Source organism: Bos indicus x Bos taurus, chromosome 22 (genome assembly GCF_003369695.1).
Source record: "Bos indicus x Bos taurus breed Angus x Brahman F1 hybrid chromosome 22, Bos_hybrid_MaternalHap_v2.0, whole genome shotgun sequence".
NCBI lineage: Eukaryota > Metazoa > Chordata > Mammalia > Artiodactyla > Bovidae > Bos > Bos indicus x Bos taurus.
In genome coordinates, this window is record NC_040097.1 from 9,651,420 (window position 1) to 9,673,517 (window position 22,098).

At 39.4% G+C, this 22,098-nt stretch overlaps 1 protein-coding gene and 1 pseudogene across 2 annotated transcripts in view; both read right to left on the reverse strand.

Annotated features, from left to right (window-relative positions):
• PRKAR2A (protein kinase cAMP-dependent type II regulatory subunit alpha) overlaps positions 1 to 22,098 on the reverse strand; it is a 73,658-nt gene that overhangs the window by 18,326 nt on the left and 33,234 nt on the right. Inside the window, exons 3-6 of the mRNA XM_027523459.1 lie at positions 13,970 to 14,022; positions 11,448 to 11,531; positions 5,774 to 5,880; positions 2,787 to 2,940 (exon numbers count right to left, since the gene is read on the reverse strand). Coding sequence (XP_027379260.1) covers positions 2,787 to 2,940; positions 5,774 to 5,880; positions 11,448 to 11,531; positions 13,970 to 14,022 — 398 coding nt within the window. The remainder of the gene's footprint in view (positions 1 to 2,786; positions 2,941 to 5,773; positions 5,881 to 11,447; positions 11,532 to 13,969; positions 14,023 to 22,098) is intronic.
• LOC113880842 lies at positions 20,731 to 21,246 on the reverse strand (annotated as a pseudogene). Its single transcript, XR_003507847.1, has one exon. The product of XR_003507847.1 is annotated as a 40S ribosomal protein S24 pseudogene (transcript).

A 22,098-nucleotide genomic window follows, 5' to 3' on the forward strand; every position in this document is an offset into this window, starting at 1 on the left:
CATTATTATGAAAATTATAGGGTTAGAGTTTGTTGCTTCTGGTAATTTTCTCTGCCATGAAATCTACTTATCTGATACTAACTTAATTTCTCCTGACTTCTTCTGGTTAATGTTTGCATAGAGTATATCTATTACTGTCCTTTTACTTTCAACCTACCTATATTATTATATTTGAGTGAGTTTCTTATTAATAGCATATTGTTGGGTCATTTAAGATAATCCATTCTACCAGTCTCTGTCATTTAATTGGCATATTTAGATCATCTATAGTAACAAATCATATGTTAGGGTCGACATCTACCATTTTATTCAATGTTTTCTGTTCTCCCCTCTCTTTTCTGTTCTTCTATTTCACTTTTCTTGCCTTTCCGTAGGTTACCTGAATTACTTTTTAGAATTCCTTTTGATTTGTACAGCTTTTGAGTATATCTCTTCGCACAGGTTAATTTAGCGGTTACTCTAGGTATTATATTTACATATGTAACTTACCATGGTCTACTGGTGTCAACATTTTAGAAGTGTGAGTAAAGTGTAGAAGCTTAACTTTCATTTCAGTTCAGTTCAGTCGCTCAGTCATGTCCGACTCTTTGCGACCCCGTGAATCGCAGCACGCCAGGCCTCCCTGTCCATCACCAACTCCCAGAGTTCACTCAAACTCAAGTCCATCAAGTCAGTAATGCCATCCAGCCATCTCAACCTCTGTCGTCCCCTTCTCCTCCTGCCCCCAATCCCTCCCAGCATCAGAGTCTTTTCCAATGAGTCAGCTCTTCACATGAGGTGGCCAAAGTACTGGAGTTTCAGCTGTAGCATCATTCCCTCCAAAGAAATCCCAGGGCTGATCTCCTTCAGAATGGACTGGTTGGATCTCCTTGCAGTCCAAGGGACTCTCAAGAGTCTTCTCCAACACCACAGTTCAAAAGCATCAATTCTTCGGCACTCAGCCTTCTTCACAGTCCAACTCTCACATCCATACATGACCACTGGACAAATCATAGCCTTGACTAGACGGACCTTTGTTGGCAAAGTAATGTCTCTGCTTTTGAATATGCTATCTAGGTTGGTCATAACTTTTCTTCCAAGGAGTAAGCGTCTTTTAATTTCATGGCTGCAGTCACCATCTGCAGTGATTAGGACCCTTTGAAATATTTCCTCTACATACAGTGAAAATCACATAAGACAATGTTATAACTTTGCTTCAAGCATCTAACCTATTTTAGAAAACTAAAAAGGAGGATAGACTTTTATGTCTATCCATATGTTTACTCTTTTGGTTGTCCTTTCTTCATTCTTGATATTCCAAATCTCCTCTTATCACTTCCTTTCTGTTTACAGAACTTCCTTTAGTCATTCTTTCAAGGTAGGCCTGCTGGTGACAAAGTTTCTGAAGGAAACTTAATTTCTGAAGGATATTCTCATGAGGTATAGAATTTTCAGTTGACAGTTCTTTTCTTTCAGTTCTTGAAAAATGCTGGGATACATGGCAATTAGTATGAAAACCTGGGGAACTCACTGTCATATCCTTCCTTAAGTCCTGAAATCCCTCACCAGTCCACCTTCTCGCTTCCCTCTCTCAGGGTCGCCTATGTTTGCCTGTTGTATGATACCCAGAGTTTTCTAGCTTTAACAGGGAAGACTAGGGAGGAATGGGGCTATTCTGTCTTGGCCTGGACTAGAAGTTGTCATCAACATATTTTAAAACTGAGTTTATTTTCCCCCATTATTTCTTGATCTATGTTGAATATTTTAAGCACTGGGTTCCCAGGTGTGTGATGTATTTTCCTTAAGCCAGTTTATTACTCATCCCTCAGGACCAATCTTTTTTTTTTTTTTTTTTTGTGGCTGTACCACACCACATTCAGGATCCTAGTTCACTGTGGGAACTAGGAATCAAACCTGAGTCCCTGCTGTGGAAGCAAGGAGTTCTAACCAGTGGACTTCCAGGGAGGTCCTGCTCAGGAGCATTCTTAATTCTGCACTAGTATAGCACAATAAAGTGCTTTAGTATGTCTTTAAAATGTGATTTCATTTGAGGAAATATGTTGATAATTTCAAGGTATATATTTAATTCTGCTTGTAGGAATTCTGCTTGGACTGGTGAGGGATTTCAGGACTTAAATGGAAACAAATTACCATAGAGGTGAACATTTTAAAAACAAAATCTGGAATTTGAACAAGAGGATGATTCTTTTAAGAAGGAAGAGAGTTATATATTTTGAAGGCTTGATACTGAAGGATGCAAGGCGGGTCATCTATAATACAGGACAGGACCTTAGCAGACTATGCCTAAGATATTCTGGGAAAGTTCTGTTTCCCAGAATACGGCTGTCAGCCTTTCTGGTCATCTAAATCTACTGACTATTGGCATGGACCAATGAATAAACAGATGGTCAAACACCATCTGTTAGTGAAAAGTTAGTCCTAGGATAGTTAGAGATGGAAAACACTTTTGGCAGAGCTTTCAATGACACTCATTTTTCTAGACTGGTCTCTTCTGTAGTTATCCTTCCTCTCTCTGCTTGTCTGATGAAAACATAAAGAGAAAATGCAGTAAGAGCTGACACAACTGCTAGGCCACAAGACCCAGTCTTTTCCATGTAATTTGTAATAAGCAGTCTGTTGACAAATCACTTCAGGGAAATGGAAAAACACATTGGTCAAGACCTTCCACAGTGTCTTTCAGATAATCAGCCATAAAACATACCGTGAACCAACAGCCAAGGACAGAGACCCAGAAGTAAGGGGGATGAAAACCATGCTATGCAAGGAGGACCATTTCTCTAACTCACCAGTCCCCAAAGGGAGCCTTCTGAAGTGGCAACAATGGTAGCAGCTCTCGGGGTGTTGTACATCAGAGCTAGTTCTCCAAAACTTCCATGGTTGTCATACTGACCAACAGAGCGGGTTTGATTATCTTTTGTTACTAAAATATCATAGGTTCCCCTGGAAATATAATAAGAAACAATTTCATTTATAATGGGCAGGTATATATGAATAGAAGGTACATATGATATACAATGTTGTTATTGGGGGAATTCCAACAGATTTTTTTGCTAGCATATAGAAACATAATAGATTTTTGCATTTGACTTAGTATTATGTGACTTTGCTAAACTCATTAGTTCTAATGAGTGAACTTGGCATTTTCTAGAGGATCATGTCATCCGCAAACAAAGACAGCTTTATTTTTCTTCCTTTCCAACCTGTATGCCCTTCCTCCCTCCCGTCAGTTCTTCTTTCCTCACTCCCTCTTTCTCTTTGCTTTATTGCATCGGCTAGGACCTGCAGTGTAATACTGCATGAAGAGGTGAAAGCAGACATGCTTCTCTGGTTCTCCATCTTAAAGGGAAAACATTCAGTCTGTCACCATTAAGTATGAGGTTAGCTATAGATTTTTTAAAATAAATGCATTTAATCGGGTTGGATAAAAGTCCCTTCTATTCCTATTTTGCTGAGTTTTTACCATGAAAAGGTGCTAAACTTTGTCAAATGCTTTTCCTGTAGGTATCGAAATGACTGGTTGGGTTTTCTTTTGTAGTCTGTTGAAAACTAGGATGTAGAATTGATTAAAATTTTTTAAAAATACAATTTTCTCTCTATTGATTGTTCATTAACAGTGGCTAAAGAAAAACATTCACAATGGATGGCATTTGGAGAAACAGGCACTCTCAATATACCACTGAAGCAAATGTAAACTTCCAAATTTCTCCAAGATAATTAACAACAGAACAAATTCCTTGAAGAGACCCTTTTACACAGTAATTTCATTTCTAGGGTATTCTAAAGGAGATAATAGAAGATACTGGAAAATATTTAACTGCAAGGATGCTCACCAGGTAATATTTATAACAGCAAAAATCACAATTTAATCTCCTAACAATAAGATAGGTCAAATATATGTCTATATTCATATTATGTAGTCAATATAAATGATGACATAGAATAATATTGTATCCTATGGCAAACCACTTCAAACAGATTTTTAAAATGAAGTCAATGTATATGAAAGCAATATATATAAATTTAATAAAGAGTTAACTACATTTTACATGTTTGATTGTTATCGGCTTTGAAGCCCTACCACTCCAGTATTTCTTCCTCTTCTGTCTCACATCTGGGAAAGTTGATAAGAAAACCTAGATGCCCCCTCATTTAGTGTTGATGGGAAATCCAAATCACACAAGAGCCTGCCCATATACAAGAGTACTCTACCTCAGCTCTACCTTCTACACCATGAAATACCAAGCCAGTCACCTCTCTGTGCTGTCTTAAGTCATTTTTGAACCTCTTGGGAACCTACCCTGTTCACCTTTAAAACACTCATTATGAGAATGATCAATCTTTTCATATCCTCTTAGTCTGTGTGTATGGTATGATCAGTCTTGATATCTGAACCAAATCTGGGGTAATGGATCTGACCTAACTGTAAGGCCAAGGGAGGAAAAAAGAAAGAATATACTCTGGTAATAAAATTAGGGCAAAATTACTTTCTTCTCTGTTTCACTTGTTTTTTTTCCCTTAAATTTCCTACAAAGAGCCTCCACTTGTCTGATAAAAATCACTAGGTATCACATGTTACACAAGAAGCAAAAAAAGTGGTGATATAACTTAAAAAATTTTTTCTGCCACTACTTATAGAATTCTATGAAGGAAGCCTAAGCATGACAGATAAAAGTAAAAGACTCTTTAAGATGATATCATTTGTATCATCTTTCCTCTTTAAATAAAACATTTCCTTTCTAACTCTAATTGGAACTATTTGTCATGGTATCAAGGGCCCAAAGGTTATCCAAGGAATACATTCTTGAACATTTTTCTGAACGAGCAAAAGGCTTTGATAAGGAAAAGGACTAGTTGAATCTAGTACAGCTACTTGGAACAGATAAAAAGACCCTTAAAAATCAGGGAAACAATTGGAAAGAATTGAGTAAGGTCTGCACAGTAGATGAGAGTACTGTATAAAATGTTAATATCTGATTTTTATAACTGGTCTCTGCTTATGTAAGAAAATGTCCTATTTTAGGAAATATATACATGTATTTGGAGATAAAAGGGCTTATACCTGCAACTTACTTTCAAACACAAAGCTAATCTGGTAAAACATTAACCCGGGAACCTAGGTTTCTAAGAATTTTTGGTACTATTTGTGTAACAATTCCTTAAGTGTGAAATTACTTGAAAGGAAAAAATGAAAAATAACTAACGGAAGACACTGGTGAAGAAACATCTTATTGATCCTAAACTCTGGTAAGTGTTCTTTTCAGGACTGAGAGGGGGTCAGAGGGAGTCCCCCAGATATACCAATAGTAATAGCTCAAGAGGTGAGAACACACCAGGGTGAGCAGGTTAAACCCTCACATTTCATGTCTCCCAACAGACCTAAACCTGGAACAGAGCCAAAAGGGGCCAGAGGTATGGAGGTTGAGGAAATATACCGAAGTGTAAAATCAGGCTAGGATTGAATGATCCAGATGACAATAAAGTGTCATGGAAAGTACTTCTCTTGGACACTTGCAAATAACATGTTTATAAAGCGCATCTTGCACAGCTCACCTAATTGTAGATAGTGGCAACCCAAGTATGCACTGTACTCAGGACTCAGGACAGCAGAAGATAGAGAAGGGCAGGCTGTGGACAGAGAGCAGCAAACTTTGAGGAGCTTGTTAACCTGGCCCTAAGTCCTGTCTGGGCTGAACAAGGCACAGGGTAAAGCACTTGCCCTGAACCGCGAATCTTACTAAGTACAGGTGTACAACTGCAAAACACCATCTCCTACCGTTCAATGACATAAAAGTTGTCTCCATCATCTCCTTGGTCAATGACATGCTCATCAACTTTGACCGTCCTTTCAAACATGGCATCAAGGACTTGGGATAGCTGTTCCTGCAGGAAACACACAAGGAGAAATGGCCTTTACGTTTATGAGGAAAAAATTTAACTGTGTTTATCTCAGGTGGTGACTACATGGGAGAAGTCCTCACATCAGACTATCCCCCACATCCAAGCAGAAATGCAAGGGTCTGAAACAAATGCCTTCCTGTGGCCATCCAGCTTTGCATGTCCACATACACAGCCCAGTTGCCAAGCTCTCTGAGGCAGTATTGTTTTTGAAAAAAAAAAAAACAAAAAACACAACATTCTACAATTTGTGTGAAAACAGCATCTAAACCATGGTGCCTATTCACCCAGCCACACAAGACTGTCACCTGCCTTGATGACACGTGTATAGCCATGATGGCTCTACTCTATCATGTGTAATGTTGTGACGCCACCTTCCTACAGGTGTTGATCTTAACAGGATCGTCAAATCTAACAGGCTGAGATGTTTCAGAGGTTATCTCATGAAGCAGCACAGCTGCCCTTCCTAGTCAAGCACATCACTTAATCTGAGTCTGTTTCTTTATTACAAAAAAGTGTTTAATAAATAGCTTCCAGCTCATCAACTTTCATGACTAAAGGATAAAAATCTATGGAAAATATTTATCATATAATAGGTACTTAATAAATAAGCTCTATTATCAGACACTTAATATTCCTATAGTTATTTATATACAACACATACAATTACTTACCAATATCACCTGCAATAACCAGAAGGTAACTGTACCAACAAATATTAAAATAATCAAAACAGTGCTATTCAATTCTAACAATACAGTGGTCTCAGTCTAGGGCCAGCATCCCTCTGTCAGTGACTGCTGAGCGAATGTGCATGCTAAGTCGCTTCAGTTCAGTTCAGTTCAGTCGCTCAGTCGTGTCCGACTCTTTGCAACCCCATGAATCTCAGTACGCCAGCGTTCCCTGTCATCACCAACTCCCGGAGTTCACTCAGACTCACGTTCATCGAGTTAGTGATGCCATCCAGCCATCTCATCCTCTGTCGTCCCCTTCTCCTTCTGCCCCCAATCCCTCCCAGCATCAGAGTCTTTTCCAATGAGTCAACTCTTCGCATGAGGTGGCCAAAGTACTGGAGTTTCAGCTTTAGCATCATTCCTTCCAAAGAAATCCCAGGGCTGATCTCCTTAAGTCACTTCAGTAGCGTCCAACTCTGTGTGACCCTATGAACTGCAGCCCACCCAGGTCCTCTGTCCATGGGATTGCCCAGGCAAGACTACTAGAGTGGGTTGCTGTGCCCTTCTCCAGGGGATCTTGCCACCCAGGGATCAAATCTTCATCTCTTATGTCTCCTGCACTGGCCGGCAGGTTCTTTACCACTAGCACCACCTGGGAAGCCCCAGTGACTGTTAGGGAGCACTAAAGACCAGTTTCAACTCACAGAAAGACTTTCTCTTTGGAGGATTGTGGATTGAAGGCCTGGCGAGGAAATAACTTTATTGCTGAATAATTCCATAGGATTTAGCATTCTGCTACTTAAACTAATGTATCACCAATAAGCAGCTCCTTAGTTCCCTAGTTCCATGGGTGGTGAATACTGTACAAGCTGACAGATACTATAAAAGAAGGCTTGCTATTCGTGTGTCCACATTCATGTGGAGTGTGAGCCCAGCATTGCCTGAAATCTATTTAAATATAGGTAACAAATTCAAATTTTCACATACAACACAGGCCAAACACATACATCTACACCTGGTGTGTCTGGCCTGTGGGCTGTCCACTGGCAGCCTCGTGTTCTGAGTAACAAATCTTCTAGCCCAGAAGATCTTCAAAAACATCAGTGTCATGAGACATAGAATAAGGTACGGGGGGAGCATTCTGGGTTAGAGGGACTAAAGTCATGCCATAACAACCAAAAGCAACATGTGATTCAGGACTGGAAAACAAAACGAAAAAGCTATAGAAAACTTTCCTGGGAAAAGCTTAATATGGACTGTATTTAGGTAATATTATTACAACAGTGTTAAATTTCATGGGCTTAATAATGATAGTGTGTTAATGGAGGAGAATATCCTTGTTCTTGGAAAATATAACTTAAGGCATTTAGTGGCTAAGAGCCATGATGTCCTCAATATACTCATAAATGTCTCAGGACCTAAAAAAGCAGTTTATACATACCTATATATGTGCATACATACACACATAAGGGACAGAATAAATGTGGCAAAATGTTAACAACTGGTCAATCTAGGTAAAGAATATATGCAAGTTTTGATTTTTCCATAAATTTGAAGATTTAAACACAAAAGTTTGAGAAGCAAATTGTTTTTAAACTGGAAACAAATACACTCACTGGAATGACTAAAATTTTAAAAGACAGATAATATCAAAAGTTGATAAGGATATAGAAAAACTGGGAATATCATATATTGTTGGAAGGAACACAAAATGGTAAAACCACTTTGAAAAAGATCCAGCAGTTTTGTATAAAATAAAAAATACATCTACCCTATGACTCAGGGATTTTTGTCCTCAGGTGTTTTATTGAAGAGTACAAAATGTCCACAGCATTATTATCAAGAGTTAAAAAACAAGAAATAGACCAGGTACCCACTGTCAGAAAAATGAATAAGCAAACTGGCATCTTCATATAATGGAATGCTACTCAGAAATAAAAGGGAATGAACTAACACCATGAACAGTGACACACTGAATGGATCCCTCGACCTGATTCTCTGAGGACACAGTATAATTTCTATAGTAGTCTGGCCAAGATGTATAACCACATTTCAATTGTGAAGAAAGAGCAAACAAATTCAAATTGAGGTATATTCTATAATGTAACTAACCAGCACTCTTCAAACTGTCAAGATCATGAAATACTAGAAAGGACTGAAAACTATCACAAACCAGAGGAGACTATGGAAAAATAGCAACCAAGTGCAATAAGGGACTCTGGACTGGATCATTAACTATGGAAAAAAACATTAGGGAGAAAACTGATGAAAGCTGAACAAGGTTTTTAGTTTAATTAATGATACTGTAATAATGTAAATTCCCCGGTTTTGATAACTGTACCGTGGTTATGTAAGATGCTAACATTGGGGGAACTTAGATGAGGGCCTATGGGAACTCTTTACTATGTTTACATCTTACTTGTGAGGCTAAAACTAGTTCAAAATAAAAAGTGAAAAAAGAAAATGGAATGCTGAACAACATGAAAGAATCTCAAAAATATTGTGCTGAGCAAAAGGAGTTTCTTACAACAGAGAGAAATCTTGTATGATTTATTATGTGAAATCTTATATGATTTCATATCACGTATGATTCTACTTACATGAAATTCTAGAAGGCAAAATGAATTTATGGTAGAATAAATCAAAATAGAAGTTGCCTCTGTGGGGAGGGGAATAAGAGTTGATCATGAAGGGGCATGAGGGAAGTTTCTGAAGTGGTAGTAATATTCTGTGTCTTTTTTCTGGCTGCATACATTGTGCGGCATGCGGAACTTTAGCTCCCTGCTAAGTGCCTGCACTGGGAGTGCAGTCTTAGTCTTAGCCACTGGACCGCCAGGGAAGTCCTAAGTTCTATAATCCTCTTTCTTCTTAAAAAATATTTATTTTTATGTATTTGGCTGTGCTGGGTCTTAACTGCGGCACGAGGGATCTAGTTCCCTGACCAGGGATTTAACCCGGGCCCTCTACATTGGGAGTGCAGAGTCTTAGCCACTGAACTACCAGGGAAGCCCCGAAATTCTATATTCTTGACAGGGGCTTGGATTACTTAAGTGTATACATCTGTCAAACCTAAGTGAATGCACATTTAAAACTCATCCATGTGTTTCATTACATGAAAACTTTACATTAAAAAGCAACAAACAAATACTGAACTCCAGTTCATGATATGAACACCAAAATATTTAAGGGAACTACACTGAGACTATCCAAAAAAAATAAGATGCGTTAATGTAGGGCAGCAAACAGCTGACTGTAAACATTTTACTGGAACACAGCCATACACTTTCATTTATGCATTGCCTATGGCTGCTTTCCTGCTACAATAATGAAGTTGAGTAGTTGTGACAGAAATGTTTCATATTTGCTATGGGCTTCCCTGGTGGCTCAGATGGTAAAGGATTCGCTTGCAATGAGAGAGACCTGGGTTCGATCACCAGGTTGGGAAGATACCCTGGAAGAGGGCATGGCAATCCACTCTGGTATTCTTGCCTGGAGAATCCCATGGACCGAGAAGCCTGGTGGGCTACAGTCCATGGGGTCCCAAAGAGTAGGACACGACTGAGTGACTAAGCACAGCACACATCTGGTTCTTTAAGCAAAAGGTTGCTAACCCCTCTGTTGAGGGTAGATGGTATATAACACAACAAGCATAGCAAAATGTTAATGTTAGAATCAAGGCAGAGGATAAATACATGTTCTGTAAAACCCTTCTCACTTCATTGTATTTGAATATTTTCAAAAAAAAAAAAAATATTTTCATGATAAAATGTCAGAAAAATATAATTAAATCTGAAAATTTTATTTTTCAATACTGAAATGATAAAATGATGTTCTTCATCACTGAGAAAAATCTGAAAAGTAGACTGACATAGCAACTTCCTTTAAAACATCTGCTAGTATAACATTTGCAAGGGGTTTTATTCACAGTAGATAAAGAAGTCCCTTTTCTATTGATACAGATGAGTCTTCCAGGGAAAACAGCACACAGACTAGTATTTCTTACAACCAGCCTTTCCTTGAACTCACTGTCCTAGTTTTATTCAATCTCAGACTAATAAATTTCTGATCAAAGTTCCAGCTATTCCTATAACCACAAAGCTACCAAACAGTCTGGTTTACAGACTCCAGGAATACATCATGGACTCATGTCTGACCAATCCAAGTCCCAGAGGGCTGTGGGAATATCTTCAGAAGATTTTATTTGCAGGAACTGGGTAGTAAGAAAATTCTATTTCCCATCGCTCTTGTGTCTGCACATTCTGGGATTCCCTAGCAGGCCCAGCACTTCAGTCATCCATGGGCCTTCAGCACACGGCCCTCAAAGTACTGAAGAAATAGGAAATTTGAAGCATCTCTGTGCTCAGGAGGCAGCCGTGTTCTCCGTCTTCACCGAGAGAGGGAAGATAGGCACACACAGATCCTGTGCAGAGCCCTATAGACACATACCACTCTGTGTGTCCCAGGCCTGAGGTCTTCACTGAGAATAATCACAAGAGATGCCTCACACCAAGGAGGTGAGACGCAGTCACCCACTTCCACTGTGTAACTGCTACCGGTAAGGAGGACACCACACTGGCATCTTTAGAGAAATTACTCTGCAGCATAAAGACCCTCCAAACTAAGCCAGGGTCATGCAAACCTGAGCATTTCCTTTTGACATGACCCAAATGCATGGTTCACAAATGGTACTGCCTTGGAGGAAGTACCAAAGCAGGTCAGAGAAATATTAAAAGTCATCTGTGTTTAGCTACAGTGCTAAACACAATGCAAAAGAAGAAGCTAAGGTTTTATTGCCTCATATGACTGTGGCTAAGATGCTAAAAACTGTTAAAATAATGAAAAGCTAAAAGACAAAAATATTTTAAAAGTCAGTGTTACCGGATCAAGATTTTTGAAAAGAAGAATATCTTTGCAAGCTTCCTGAAGTCTGCACCGCTGTTGATCAGTTTTAGGATGAATCACCTGCCAATCCAAAGAAAACAAGGGAAATTTTAATATTCTATTTTAAAATATTACTTAACTTACAAATTAGAATATTTCTTTCTCCTAAAAATGGGAAAAATTAAGAGCACATTTACCATAATTTTAATTTTATACAAATACCAAGCAGTACCCTGATCGTGGACAGGCAATGGGATGGGGGTATGGCTGGCAGCAAGTCAGCTATCTGCTGGGAGCCCCAGAATCCCCATCCATAAAGCAGGAGGTTACATGTTCATTCATTCAATAAACATTTTCATCAACTAGGTGCCAGGCACCATCCCAGCTCTGGGGACAGAGCAGTGAACAGAAGACACAAACACCTGCTCTCACCATCAATAAATACATAAAGGATGGTAGAGAGTGACAGGGCTAAGGAGAAAAATACGGTGGGGAAGGGTGATTAAAAGCGTGTGTACATGCAGGCATGTGTCCAGATGAGGCCTGAGAAGGTGACATTTGTGTCAAGATCCTAAGGAACTGAGGACAACCTGAGGGAATGAGTCATGTGGACATCTCTGTGAAGATGACCTCAAGCAGAAGGAACAGCAAATGAAAACAATATGATGGGTGAATAGCATGTTTGAGAAAAACCAGGAGACAGGTGTGGCTGACAAAGAGCGAGGGGAAAAGATCAGGAAGAGACCTGGTTTTGGGCTTAGGTGGAGGGCAATGTAAATCACAGAACTGGAACTTTTCTCTAGTGACATGGGGGCACTGAGGAAGGAAAGAGATCTGACAGATGATTTTAAAGGCTTAAGTTGGTTCCTAAGTGAAGAACAGCCTTGACGGATACAGGAGCGGAAGCCAGGAAGCGTCTGTGATTATCCTAGTGTTAAACTGGGGATTAAGACCAAGGTGGTAGCCATGGAAGTGTTGAGAAGTACTGGAATTTTGGATATAATCTGAAGACCAAGCCCATTGGATTTGCTGAAAAATTGAATGTGGGTATAAAAAATTAAGAGGAGCTGAGGGTGACCTTAAAATTGTGGACCTGAGCAACAGGAAGGATGGAGCTGCCATTTAATGAGCTGGGGAAGACTGTGAGTGAAAAAGAATGTCTCAATGGAAATCATCAGGAGCTCACTATAAACTGTCTATTGAAATCTAAATGGAGATGGCAAGTAAACAACCACTATATAAGCTGGAGTTCAAACATCAACAAACTTAGTATTACCAGTAATAATACTGGTGCCTACAAAATCAGAGTTGCCATAGAATTAAATGAGCTGATACAGGCAGTGTTTAAAATAGAACCTGGCGTTCAGTAGGTGCTCAAAAATTATTACTACTACCACTAATACTATAGATAGTCAATACAAGTTTTTTGAACTAAAAAAGAATTATTGCCCAGCATTGCTGTTATAATTGAAAAACCTATTAAGCACCATCCTAAGTATTGTCTTCACCCTAAAAAATCTACATCACTTAATTTAGACCAGAAATAACAGATGTCAAAAGTGCTAAGTAATTTAAATTTATAATATTAGTCAGTTGAAAAAGTTTTAACTTTTAAAAGTCTTTTCAAAATTTTATAACATCAAGAATGAAAAATTTAAAAACCTACATGTCTATTATATTCATACAATGGTAGCGTTTTATTATTAGAATAGTTTAGAAATCTTTTCTAGTCTGCTCACTTTAAGACATATTTGAAAGATCATTAAAGTTTCTTTATAACATCAATCTTTTTAAAAAGATGGTTCAAGTTTGCTTTTATAAAAGTAACTTGTTAACTATATAAAAGTTGAAAAGTCTGAGTTTTTGAAAAAGCAACCCCCAAATCAACTGTAGTCTTGCAACAACTACTGTTAAAATCTGGGATGTATCCTTCCAGGCACAAATCTTTGTACAAATAAGTAAACAGTAAACAAGTAAATAGGTATGAAGATGGATAGATAAATTTTTTTATATTATAAAATGCTGTATAAAATGTACCTCAAATTTACATCATTCCATGTCATTTAAACCCAGTCCTGTACCATCATTTCCAATGGCTTCAGATTTTCTTAATTTGAATGTGCCATAATGTAGCCCCTGGAAATCCCTATTTTAGTTCATTTATGCTGCTTCCATCTCTCACTATTATAATACTGCAATAACCTCCTCAGAAAGCATCCTTAGGAAGGACACAACCGGTAGGCATGATTCTCCTGCAGGTATCTGCTGAGTCAGCTGGCTTGACTAAGTGTAAAGCTGATGGCCACAGCTAGGCACCCCTTCTTACCATATCCTCAACCAATCTTGCTTCCTATTCTTCTTAATCATTGTCAGTCTGTTAGATAAAAGATGGTATCTTGCTGAGATTTTAACCTGTATTCATTTTAAATATCAGCATGATTAGACTTGGTATATAGAGGAAAAGGGGAGTGAGTGGGGACTGAAATTATTCTACCTAATACCTTTGCTGTAGTTCTTACCCTCGGATCAGTATCTTCTTCTTCCTCATCAGGGTTATAGGTCTCAGCACAGACTAAAGTTGGAGAGAAAAAAATAAAGAGAAAAATGAATAAAACAGATGTGTATTTTACTGGAAAATAGGAAGTAAACATAATTTCCTTTTGTTCGCTGTTTTCTAAAGCTATAATTAACTTTGCAACCACTTCCTTCAATTAACAAATATACTAAGTACCTAGTAATGCCAGGCATTCTGTTAGTGATGAAAAGTCAGCTATCCAGGGGCTGGTAGACCAAATAGGAGAGAAACCATAAAAAACATCACCTACTAAATTCTATGGTAGTGGCAAGGATAAGGAAGGAAGTGCTGTCTCTGCTGAGCTATGAAGCAGGAACAGAAAACCACCAAATACAGTACAGGCAATAGAGACATATGGATATGCAATTGGAGTACTCACCAAAAAAAGCAAAATATCTCAACCTCCTTATGTATTAGAATGACTTAAAAGAATGAATTTTAACAAAACGATTATAATACTACTTGTCAGGCTCTGTTATAAATACAATATTATATAATTTAAAGCCAACTCGGTTTTCTTTGTAGGTAATCTGTGTTTGTACCAATGGGCTGCAGGACTTGTCTTTATCATAATTCAAAGATTTAAAAAATGTTAACCAAAAAAAAAAAAGCTAACCAAACAATTGTTTACAATACCAGAATATCATAAATGATGTAAGTATGCATTTGAATAATTCAGCTATAAGAAAGATTGAGAAAGACCCCCTTTGGCTAATTAACAGTCAGCTCTATGGGAAAAAAGGCAAAAAAAGGAGGTGAAGAATATACTATTAATATGTAGCAGACTGTCCTTCCATAAAGGATTTCCATGAGAAAGAAGGAGAGCTAAAAATGATGGGGAGAGGGAATAAATAAGTATGAATATATATATATACATACACACACACATACACAAAAGTGAAAGTGAAAGTCACTCAGTCACTATACAGTCCATGGTATGCTCCAGGCCAGAACACTGGATCGGGTAGCCTTTCCCTTCTCCAGGGGTTCCTTCCCAACTCAGGGATCAAACCCAGATCTCCCACACTGCATTCTTTACCAGCTTAGCCATGAGGAAAGCCCATATAAAAATTTTTAATGTATTTATTTTTCCAAAAGGAAACGAGAAGGATAAACCAAAAAGTAATAAAATTGCTTCTTAGAAGGTAGGCAGAAACAAAAAAGGGACAGGGTAGGGAAAGGAATGAAACTTCTCTGAGAACAAAATTTTACATAGTTTTGACATTTAAGCCCTGTTAAAAGGCAGAAAGTGAAGAGGAACTAAAAAGCCTCTTGATGAAAGTGAAAGTGGAGAGTGAACAAGTTGGCTTAAAGCTCAACATTCAGAAAACGAAGATCATGGCATCCGGTCCCATCACTTCATGGGAAATACATGGGGAAACAGTGGAAACAGTGTCAGACTTTATTTTTTTGGGCTCTAAAATCACTGTGGATGGTGACTGCAGCCATGAAATTAAAAGACACTTAAGGAAAGTTATGACCAACCTAGATAGCATATTCAAAAGCAGAGACATTAACTTTGCCAACAAAGGTCCGTCTAGTCAAGGCTATGGTTTTTCCTGTGGTCATGTATGGATGTGAGAGTTGGACTGTGAAGAAAGCTGAGCGCCAAAGAATTGATGCTTTTGAACTGTGGTGTTGGAGAAGACTCTTGAGAGTCCCTTGGCCTGCAAGGAGATCCAACCAGTCCATTCTGAAGGAGATCAGCCCTGGGATTTCTTTGGAAGGAATGATGCTACAGCTGAAACTCCAGTACTTTGGCCACCTCATGTGAAGAGTTGACTCATTGGAAAAGACTCTGATGCTGGGAGGGACTGGGGGCAGGAGGAGAAGGGGAAGACAGAGGATGGGATGGCTGGATGGCATTACTGACTCGATGGACGTGAGTCTGAGTGAACTCCGGGAGTTGGTGATGGACAGGGAGGCCTGGCGTGCTGCGATTCATGGGGTTGCAAAGAGTTGGACACAACTGAGCGACTGAACTGAACTGAAAATGTTTTATATAGTCTTAACAATAAATTTGATTAAGGATGGGGGAACCCAAAATTTGAATACAAAGAGAAACAAATGAATCTAACCACATATCAAGTTGATAACATAACACAGAAAAGGAAAGGGGGTGATTTTAAGTAGCTTCTGAAAATAATAATCTGACCAGTGGGATGTATCCAATGACAAAAAAGAATTGATGTTGGCAGTGGTACAATAATTCCAAAACTCCTCTGTGTACTACAGTTGTGAGTAAACAAATATATACTTAGTTTTTCAGTGGAGAAAAGGGGAATATTAATACAAATACAGATCACAAGATGAGTTCGAATTGGAGATGTCAATACAAGTCATGCTTTTAAAATCTTCCTTAGGGATGACAACAGTAGACACAATGAATTATGTAACGAATAAAAAAGTTAGTGTACTCATAGACTATTTTGTCAGGAATGTCTAGATGTGATCACTGGTGTTACCCAGAAAGTAACAAACCTGTTCCTTCCTCACAACAGCTTTAGTATATGTCATTATAGCTAAGGAAAAGTTTTTCTTCTAAAAAATCCTCAATTATTTGCAATAACTGTGTGACCTGGCTTGGTTTACTTCAAATTTCTACCTTCTCTTCTGCACACTGGAGTTAACAGCAGTGATTCCCCTCTGAGGACTGTTGCAAGGATTCAAGTAAACAAGTGCCTGGCACACAGTAAGGAGGCAGTAAATGTCAGCTCGTTGAACTACTGCTATTATCACGTTTCATTTGTTCTAGTTTTCTGGAACTTTAATTACCATTATCTTGGTTCTATTCTCTATCCGAGCTCTTTCAACAACTGTGCTCTCTTCAAGGCTGTCTTGTATTACAGATTTTGCCCTTAAAATTTTTACTTCTCTTGCCCTCTCATGCAACTATGCCAAAGCCTTTGATTGTGTGGATCACAACAAACTGTGGAAAATTCTTAAAGAAATGGGAATACCAGACCACCTGACCTGCCTCCTGAGAATCTGTACACAGATCAAGAAGCAACAGTTAGAACCAGACATGGAACAACAGACTGGTTCCAAATTGGGAAAGGAGTATGTCAAGGCTGTATATTGTCACCCTGGTTATTTAACTTATATGCACAGAGTACATCATGCAAAATGCTGGGGTGGATGAAGCAAAGCTGGAATCAAGACTGCTGGGAGAAATACCAATAACCTCAGATATACAGATGGTACTACCCTTATGGCAAAAAGTGAAGAGGAACTAAAGAGCCTCTTGATAAAAGTGAAAGAGGAGAGTTAAAAAGCTGGCTTAAAACTCAACATTCAAAAACTAAGATTATGGCATCTGGACCCATCACTTCGTGACAAATAAGTAGATAAATGATGGAAACAGCAACAGACTTTATTTTCTTGGGCTCCAAAATCACTGCAGATGGTGACTGCAGCCATGAAAGTAAAAGATGCTTGCTTCTTGGAAGAAGAGCTATGACCAACCTAGACAGCATATTAAAAAGCAGAGACATTACTTTGCTGACAAATGTCCATCTAGTCAAAGCTATAGTTTTTCCAAAAGCTATGGTTTTTCCTGTGGTCATGTATGGATGTGAGAGTTGCACTGTGAAGAAAGCTGAGCGCCGAAGAATTGATGCTTTGGAACTGTGGTGCTGGAGAAGACTCTTGAGAGTCCCTCAGACTGCAAGATCAAACCAATCAATCCTAAAGGAAATCAACCCTGAATACTCATTGGAAGGACTGATGCTGAAGCTGAAGCTCCAGTACTTTGGCCACCTGATGTGAAGAACTGGCTCACTGGAAAAGACCGTGATGCTGGGAAAGTATGAAGGCAGAAGAAGGGGACAACAGAGGACAAGATGGTTCGATAGTATCACCAACTCAATGGACGTAAGTCTGAACAAACTCCAGGAAATGGTGAAGGACAGGGAAGCCTGGTGTGCTGCAGTCTATAGGGTCGCAAAGAGTCGGACATGACTGAGCAACTGCACAACGAATCAGCATTTTGTAGTGGACCCTTCTAATCTTCATTCTTCTTATATCCTTAATCCACCAAGTTCATTTACAAGCCTTATGTTGTTTGTTAGGGTTTACGTCTTATTTGTGAGCAGGCAAGGAATATAACTGGTTCTTGATCGTACACTCCATTCTTCTGTATGATGGCTAAAAACCTCTATGTATCTACAATGAAGGGATGAGATGATACATACCACTCTCAATCCCTGATTTCTTAGAGATATTTACTCCCCTCAGTGCTGGTCTAGCTGCCCTCCAGCTTCCTCCTTCCCACTGATTTTCTGAACTAATGGAATACCTGAGAAATGGTGACTCCCATATGACCTGCAGACAGGACGCCCTTTCTTGTCCAGCCTATAGGTGTGGGCCATGCCTTCTATGCTGTACTGCCATCAATACTCTGCCTAACAGGAAACCAGGATCCTTAAATAGATGGAGAAAAACTCAGGAGAAGGGAGTAAGAGAACAGACATCATTCTAATCCCTAAAACAGCACCAGGTAATGTTCTGTATAGAGCGCTGCCCAACCCCTGGTAGCACAGGCTTTTGGAGCTGAGCCAGGTAAGGGATGGAATATAATGACTCCCTATCTTTCGCCAAGCCATTCTTGTTTCCACAAGGAAACAAGTTTATCTCAGGTCTGTCCTAAAGATTAAGGCAGACACCTTCCTGAGTTCTTAGATGTTACTGCTGTCACTTTTCACATTTTCATGGGTATTTGGGTAGGGGGCTGAGGAAGCTGTGTTGAAGGCAGCTCTCAGATAGTATGTTAAACTGCAAACCTTTTGGTTCTCTGTGCTCTTGATTAACACTGTCATTCTCAGCCCAGTTTTCTAAACTAGAAATTTGAACTCACCATTACTGCCTTCTTTCCACCTGTTACCTAATGAATACATCAAATTCTGCCTCAGAAATATTCTCATACTTGACCTTTATTCAGTCTACCCTGTTACTCCTGGGTCCAGGATTTCAAAATGTCTTCTTTGAAAAATGCATTTTAAAACCCCTCATTTTGGAGATAGGTGGGTACACGGGGATTATTATACTAACTTTTTCTACTTCTGCATATGTATGGAAATTTTTCATTTAAAAAGTTGAAAATAACAAGTCTTTTAATGATGAGACTGACAGGATTTTACCGATAATGACACTTAGTCTTGAGCTCGCTTATTTTCAGGCTTGCTCTTCTTCTGATTTTGGAGGAAAGTACTGTAGCACTTAGCTCATTTTTGTACTTTTAGACATTAATGTAACTGAGGCAACAAATGTTACATCTTGAAGTCTTAAGACACAGCACTATGATTTAAACAAAAGCAATTATTTTCATTAAAATTATTAATATGTTTCCTATTTGTGAAAAATGGAGAAGGAAGTAGCAACCCACTCCAGTATTCTTGCCGGGGAAATCCCATGGACAGAGAAGTTGGTGGGCTGCAGTCTATGGGGTCACACAGAGTTGGACATGACTGAGCACACAGACATTAGTGGAAAAACAGTGTATCTTTATTTTTTTAAAACTGGTTTGGATGTTTTCGCTTTTTTGAACATCAGACTTAGCTCCTTTTTCTTCTTCCTCTGTTTACCTCAACCTCTCTACTTCTTCCTGGTCCTGATCCTAAATTACTTTTCTCATTTTCTATATAAAAATCTATTTTTAGGTCTCTGTAATTGCTGTCCCTTATGGCTCTAAATATCAGGAAGCTTATCTCAGTGTAAAAGTTACTTGGGGAGTCCAAGGGTCAGTGTGATCCCCTCTGCAGCCTCAAGGACTACACTGAATGTCATGAGATGCTCAAGACCTACTAAAGACAAAGGCTAAAAGAGCAGCACAGCCTCTCACTTGAGGGTATTAACTTTGCCACCACTGTCCAGCAGATGTCACTAGTTAGTAATAGGGAACTGTACAAAGTAACACTAGATTATCCAGCATAACTTCCTCCTCTAGATTTTAACTGCTGCTTTCCTCATCCAGAAATGTGAATCACTAAAATGTATTTGTGAGAGAAAACCCCTTCATTTCTACCAGGCCTGGTCACTGGCTTCAGGCCCTATGATGTCCTGCTGGTTCCCGTGAAGAGTTGATACAGCCTGGTATATTAGAGAGTTAGGGTTGCCATAATAAAACACTACAGACTGGGTGCCTTTTTAAATAGCAGTAATAGCGGAGACATCACTTTGCCAACAAAGGTCTGTCTAATCAAGGCTATGGTTTTTCCTGTGGTCATGTATGGATGTGAGAGTTGGACTGTGAAGAAAGCTGAGCACTGAAGAGTTGATGCTTCTGCACTGTGGTGTTGGAGAAGACTCTTGAGAGTCCCTTGGCCTGCAAGGAGATCCAACCAGTCCATTCTGAAGGAGATCAGCCCTGGGATTTCTTTGGAAGGAATGATGCTACAGCTGAAACTCCAGTACTTTGGCCACCTCATGTGAAGAGTTGACTCATTGGAAAAGACTCTGATGCTGGGAGGGACTGGGGGCAGGAGGAGAAGGGGATGACAGAGGATGGGATGGCTGGATGGCATCACTGACTCGATGGACGTGAGTCTGAGTGAACTCCGGGAGTTGGTGATGGACAGGGAGGCCTGGCGTGCTGCGATTCATGGGGTTGCAAAGAGTTGGACACAACTGAGCGACTGAACTGAACTGAACTAAATCTATAAAATGAAAGGTTTTTGGTTTTAAGTTTTTATTTTATTTATTTTTTTGACATGTAAAAGGTCTTATTCTCTTTCATGAAAAATCTGCACAATCACCACAGATACAGTCACTGCAGAATCTTTACTCCTTATTTTTGCCAGCACTGACGTTGGCCTTTGCAGTCCCCCTGACTGTCTTCATTCTGTTCTTGCGTTCCTTCCACTGTTTTCGTGAGGTCTTTTTCTTCTCATATGGGCCATGTCTCGCAAGCCTGTGTTTGGGCTCATTCTTCTTCGCGTAATCCAAGGAATCATAAATCATGCCAAAGCCAGTTGTCTTGCCACCACCAAAATGCGTTCTGAATCCAAATACAAAGATGACATCTGGTGTGGTCTTGTACATTTTGGCCAGTTTTTCCTGAATTTCTGTTTTAGGTACTGTTGCCTTTCCAGGGTGAAGAACATCGATGACCATTTGTTTCCGCTGAAGCAGTCGGTTGGTCATGAACTTCCTAGTCCGGATAGTTACTGTGTCATTCATGATGGTGGCTGATCTTCAAGCAGCCAGGGAGGAAAAGAGTTCCTTTAAGTTTTTAAATTAACAGAATCAAACTAACGTTTCAAACTCAAGGACAGTCAATGCTAATCTAGGATGAATTCAAGAAATCTGCCTTTAAAGAATTTATGGACTGTCTTCAGTTTATGTATTCATCACTTGATGTAGAGGGGCTGTTCTGCTAGAATGTAGGACTTGGAAGCTGCAGGTTTTCAATTCCAGTACTTTGCAGGAGAGAGGAGGCATCAAAGAGGGGAAGGCCTCATCTCAGAAGCTACACACACTACAGTCTGAGAGTGGATCCATTATTCCACACTCACTATTTCTCTACGTCCCCAGTCCTTGGTCTCTTCAACAGTATGAGGGTGTAACAATACTAGAACCTTGTTAAAGGGTTAATAATAGGAGGAGACATTTAAATACAAGGCCTGGCTCACAGGAGACACTCAAGAACTGCGAGCTCTCCTCTGCTGCTTTACCTTCCAGGTTATTATTCAGTCAGACATCCTGAGTCGTTGAATTCTCTTCTGCAGTGTCTGACAAAACACATGTATTCACACAAATAGTTTAGCTGAGATCCTTGGATCATATCAGGAGCCCATTCCCTAACTCTCTTTCCAATTTATTTTATTAAAAGTTTTTTTTCCTTTGGCTGTACCTCATGGCACATGCCGGAGAAGGCAATGGCATCCCACTCCAGTACTCTTGCCTGGAAAATCCCATGGACTGAGGAGCCTGGTAGGCTGTAGTCCATGGGGTCACTAAGAGTCGGACACGACTGAGCGACTTCACTTTCACTTTTCACTTTCCTGCATTGGAGAAGGATAATGGCAACCCATTCCAGTGTTCTTGCCTGGAGAATCCCAGGGACAGGGGAGCCTG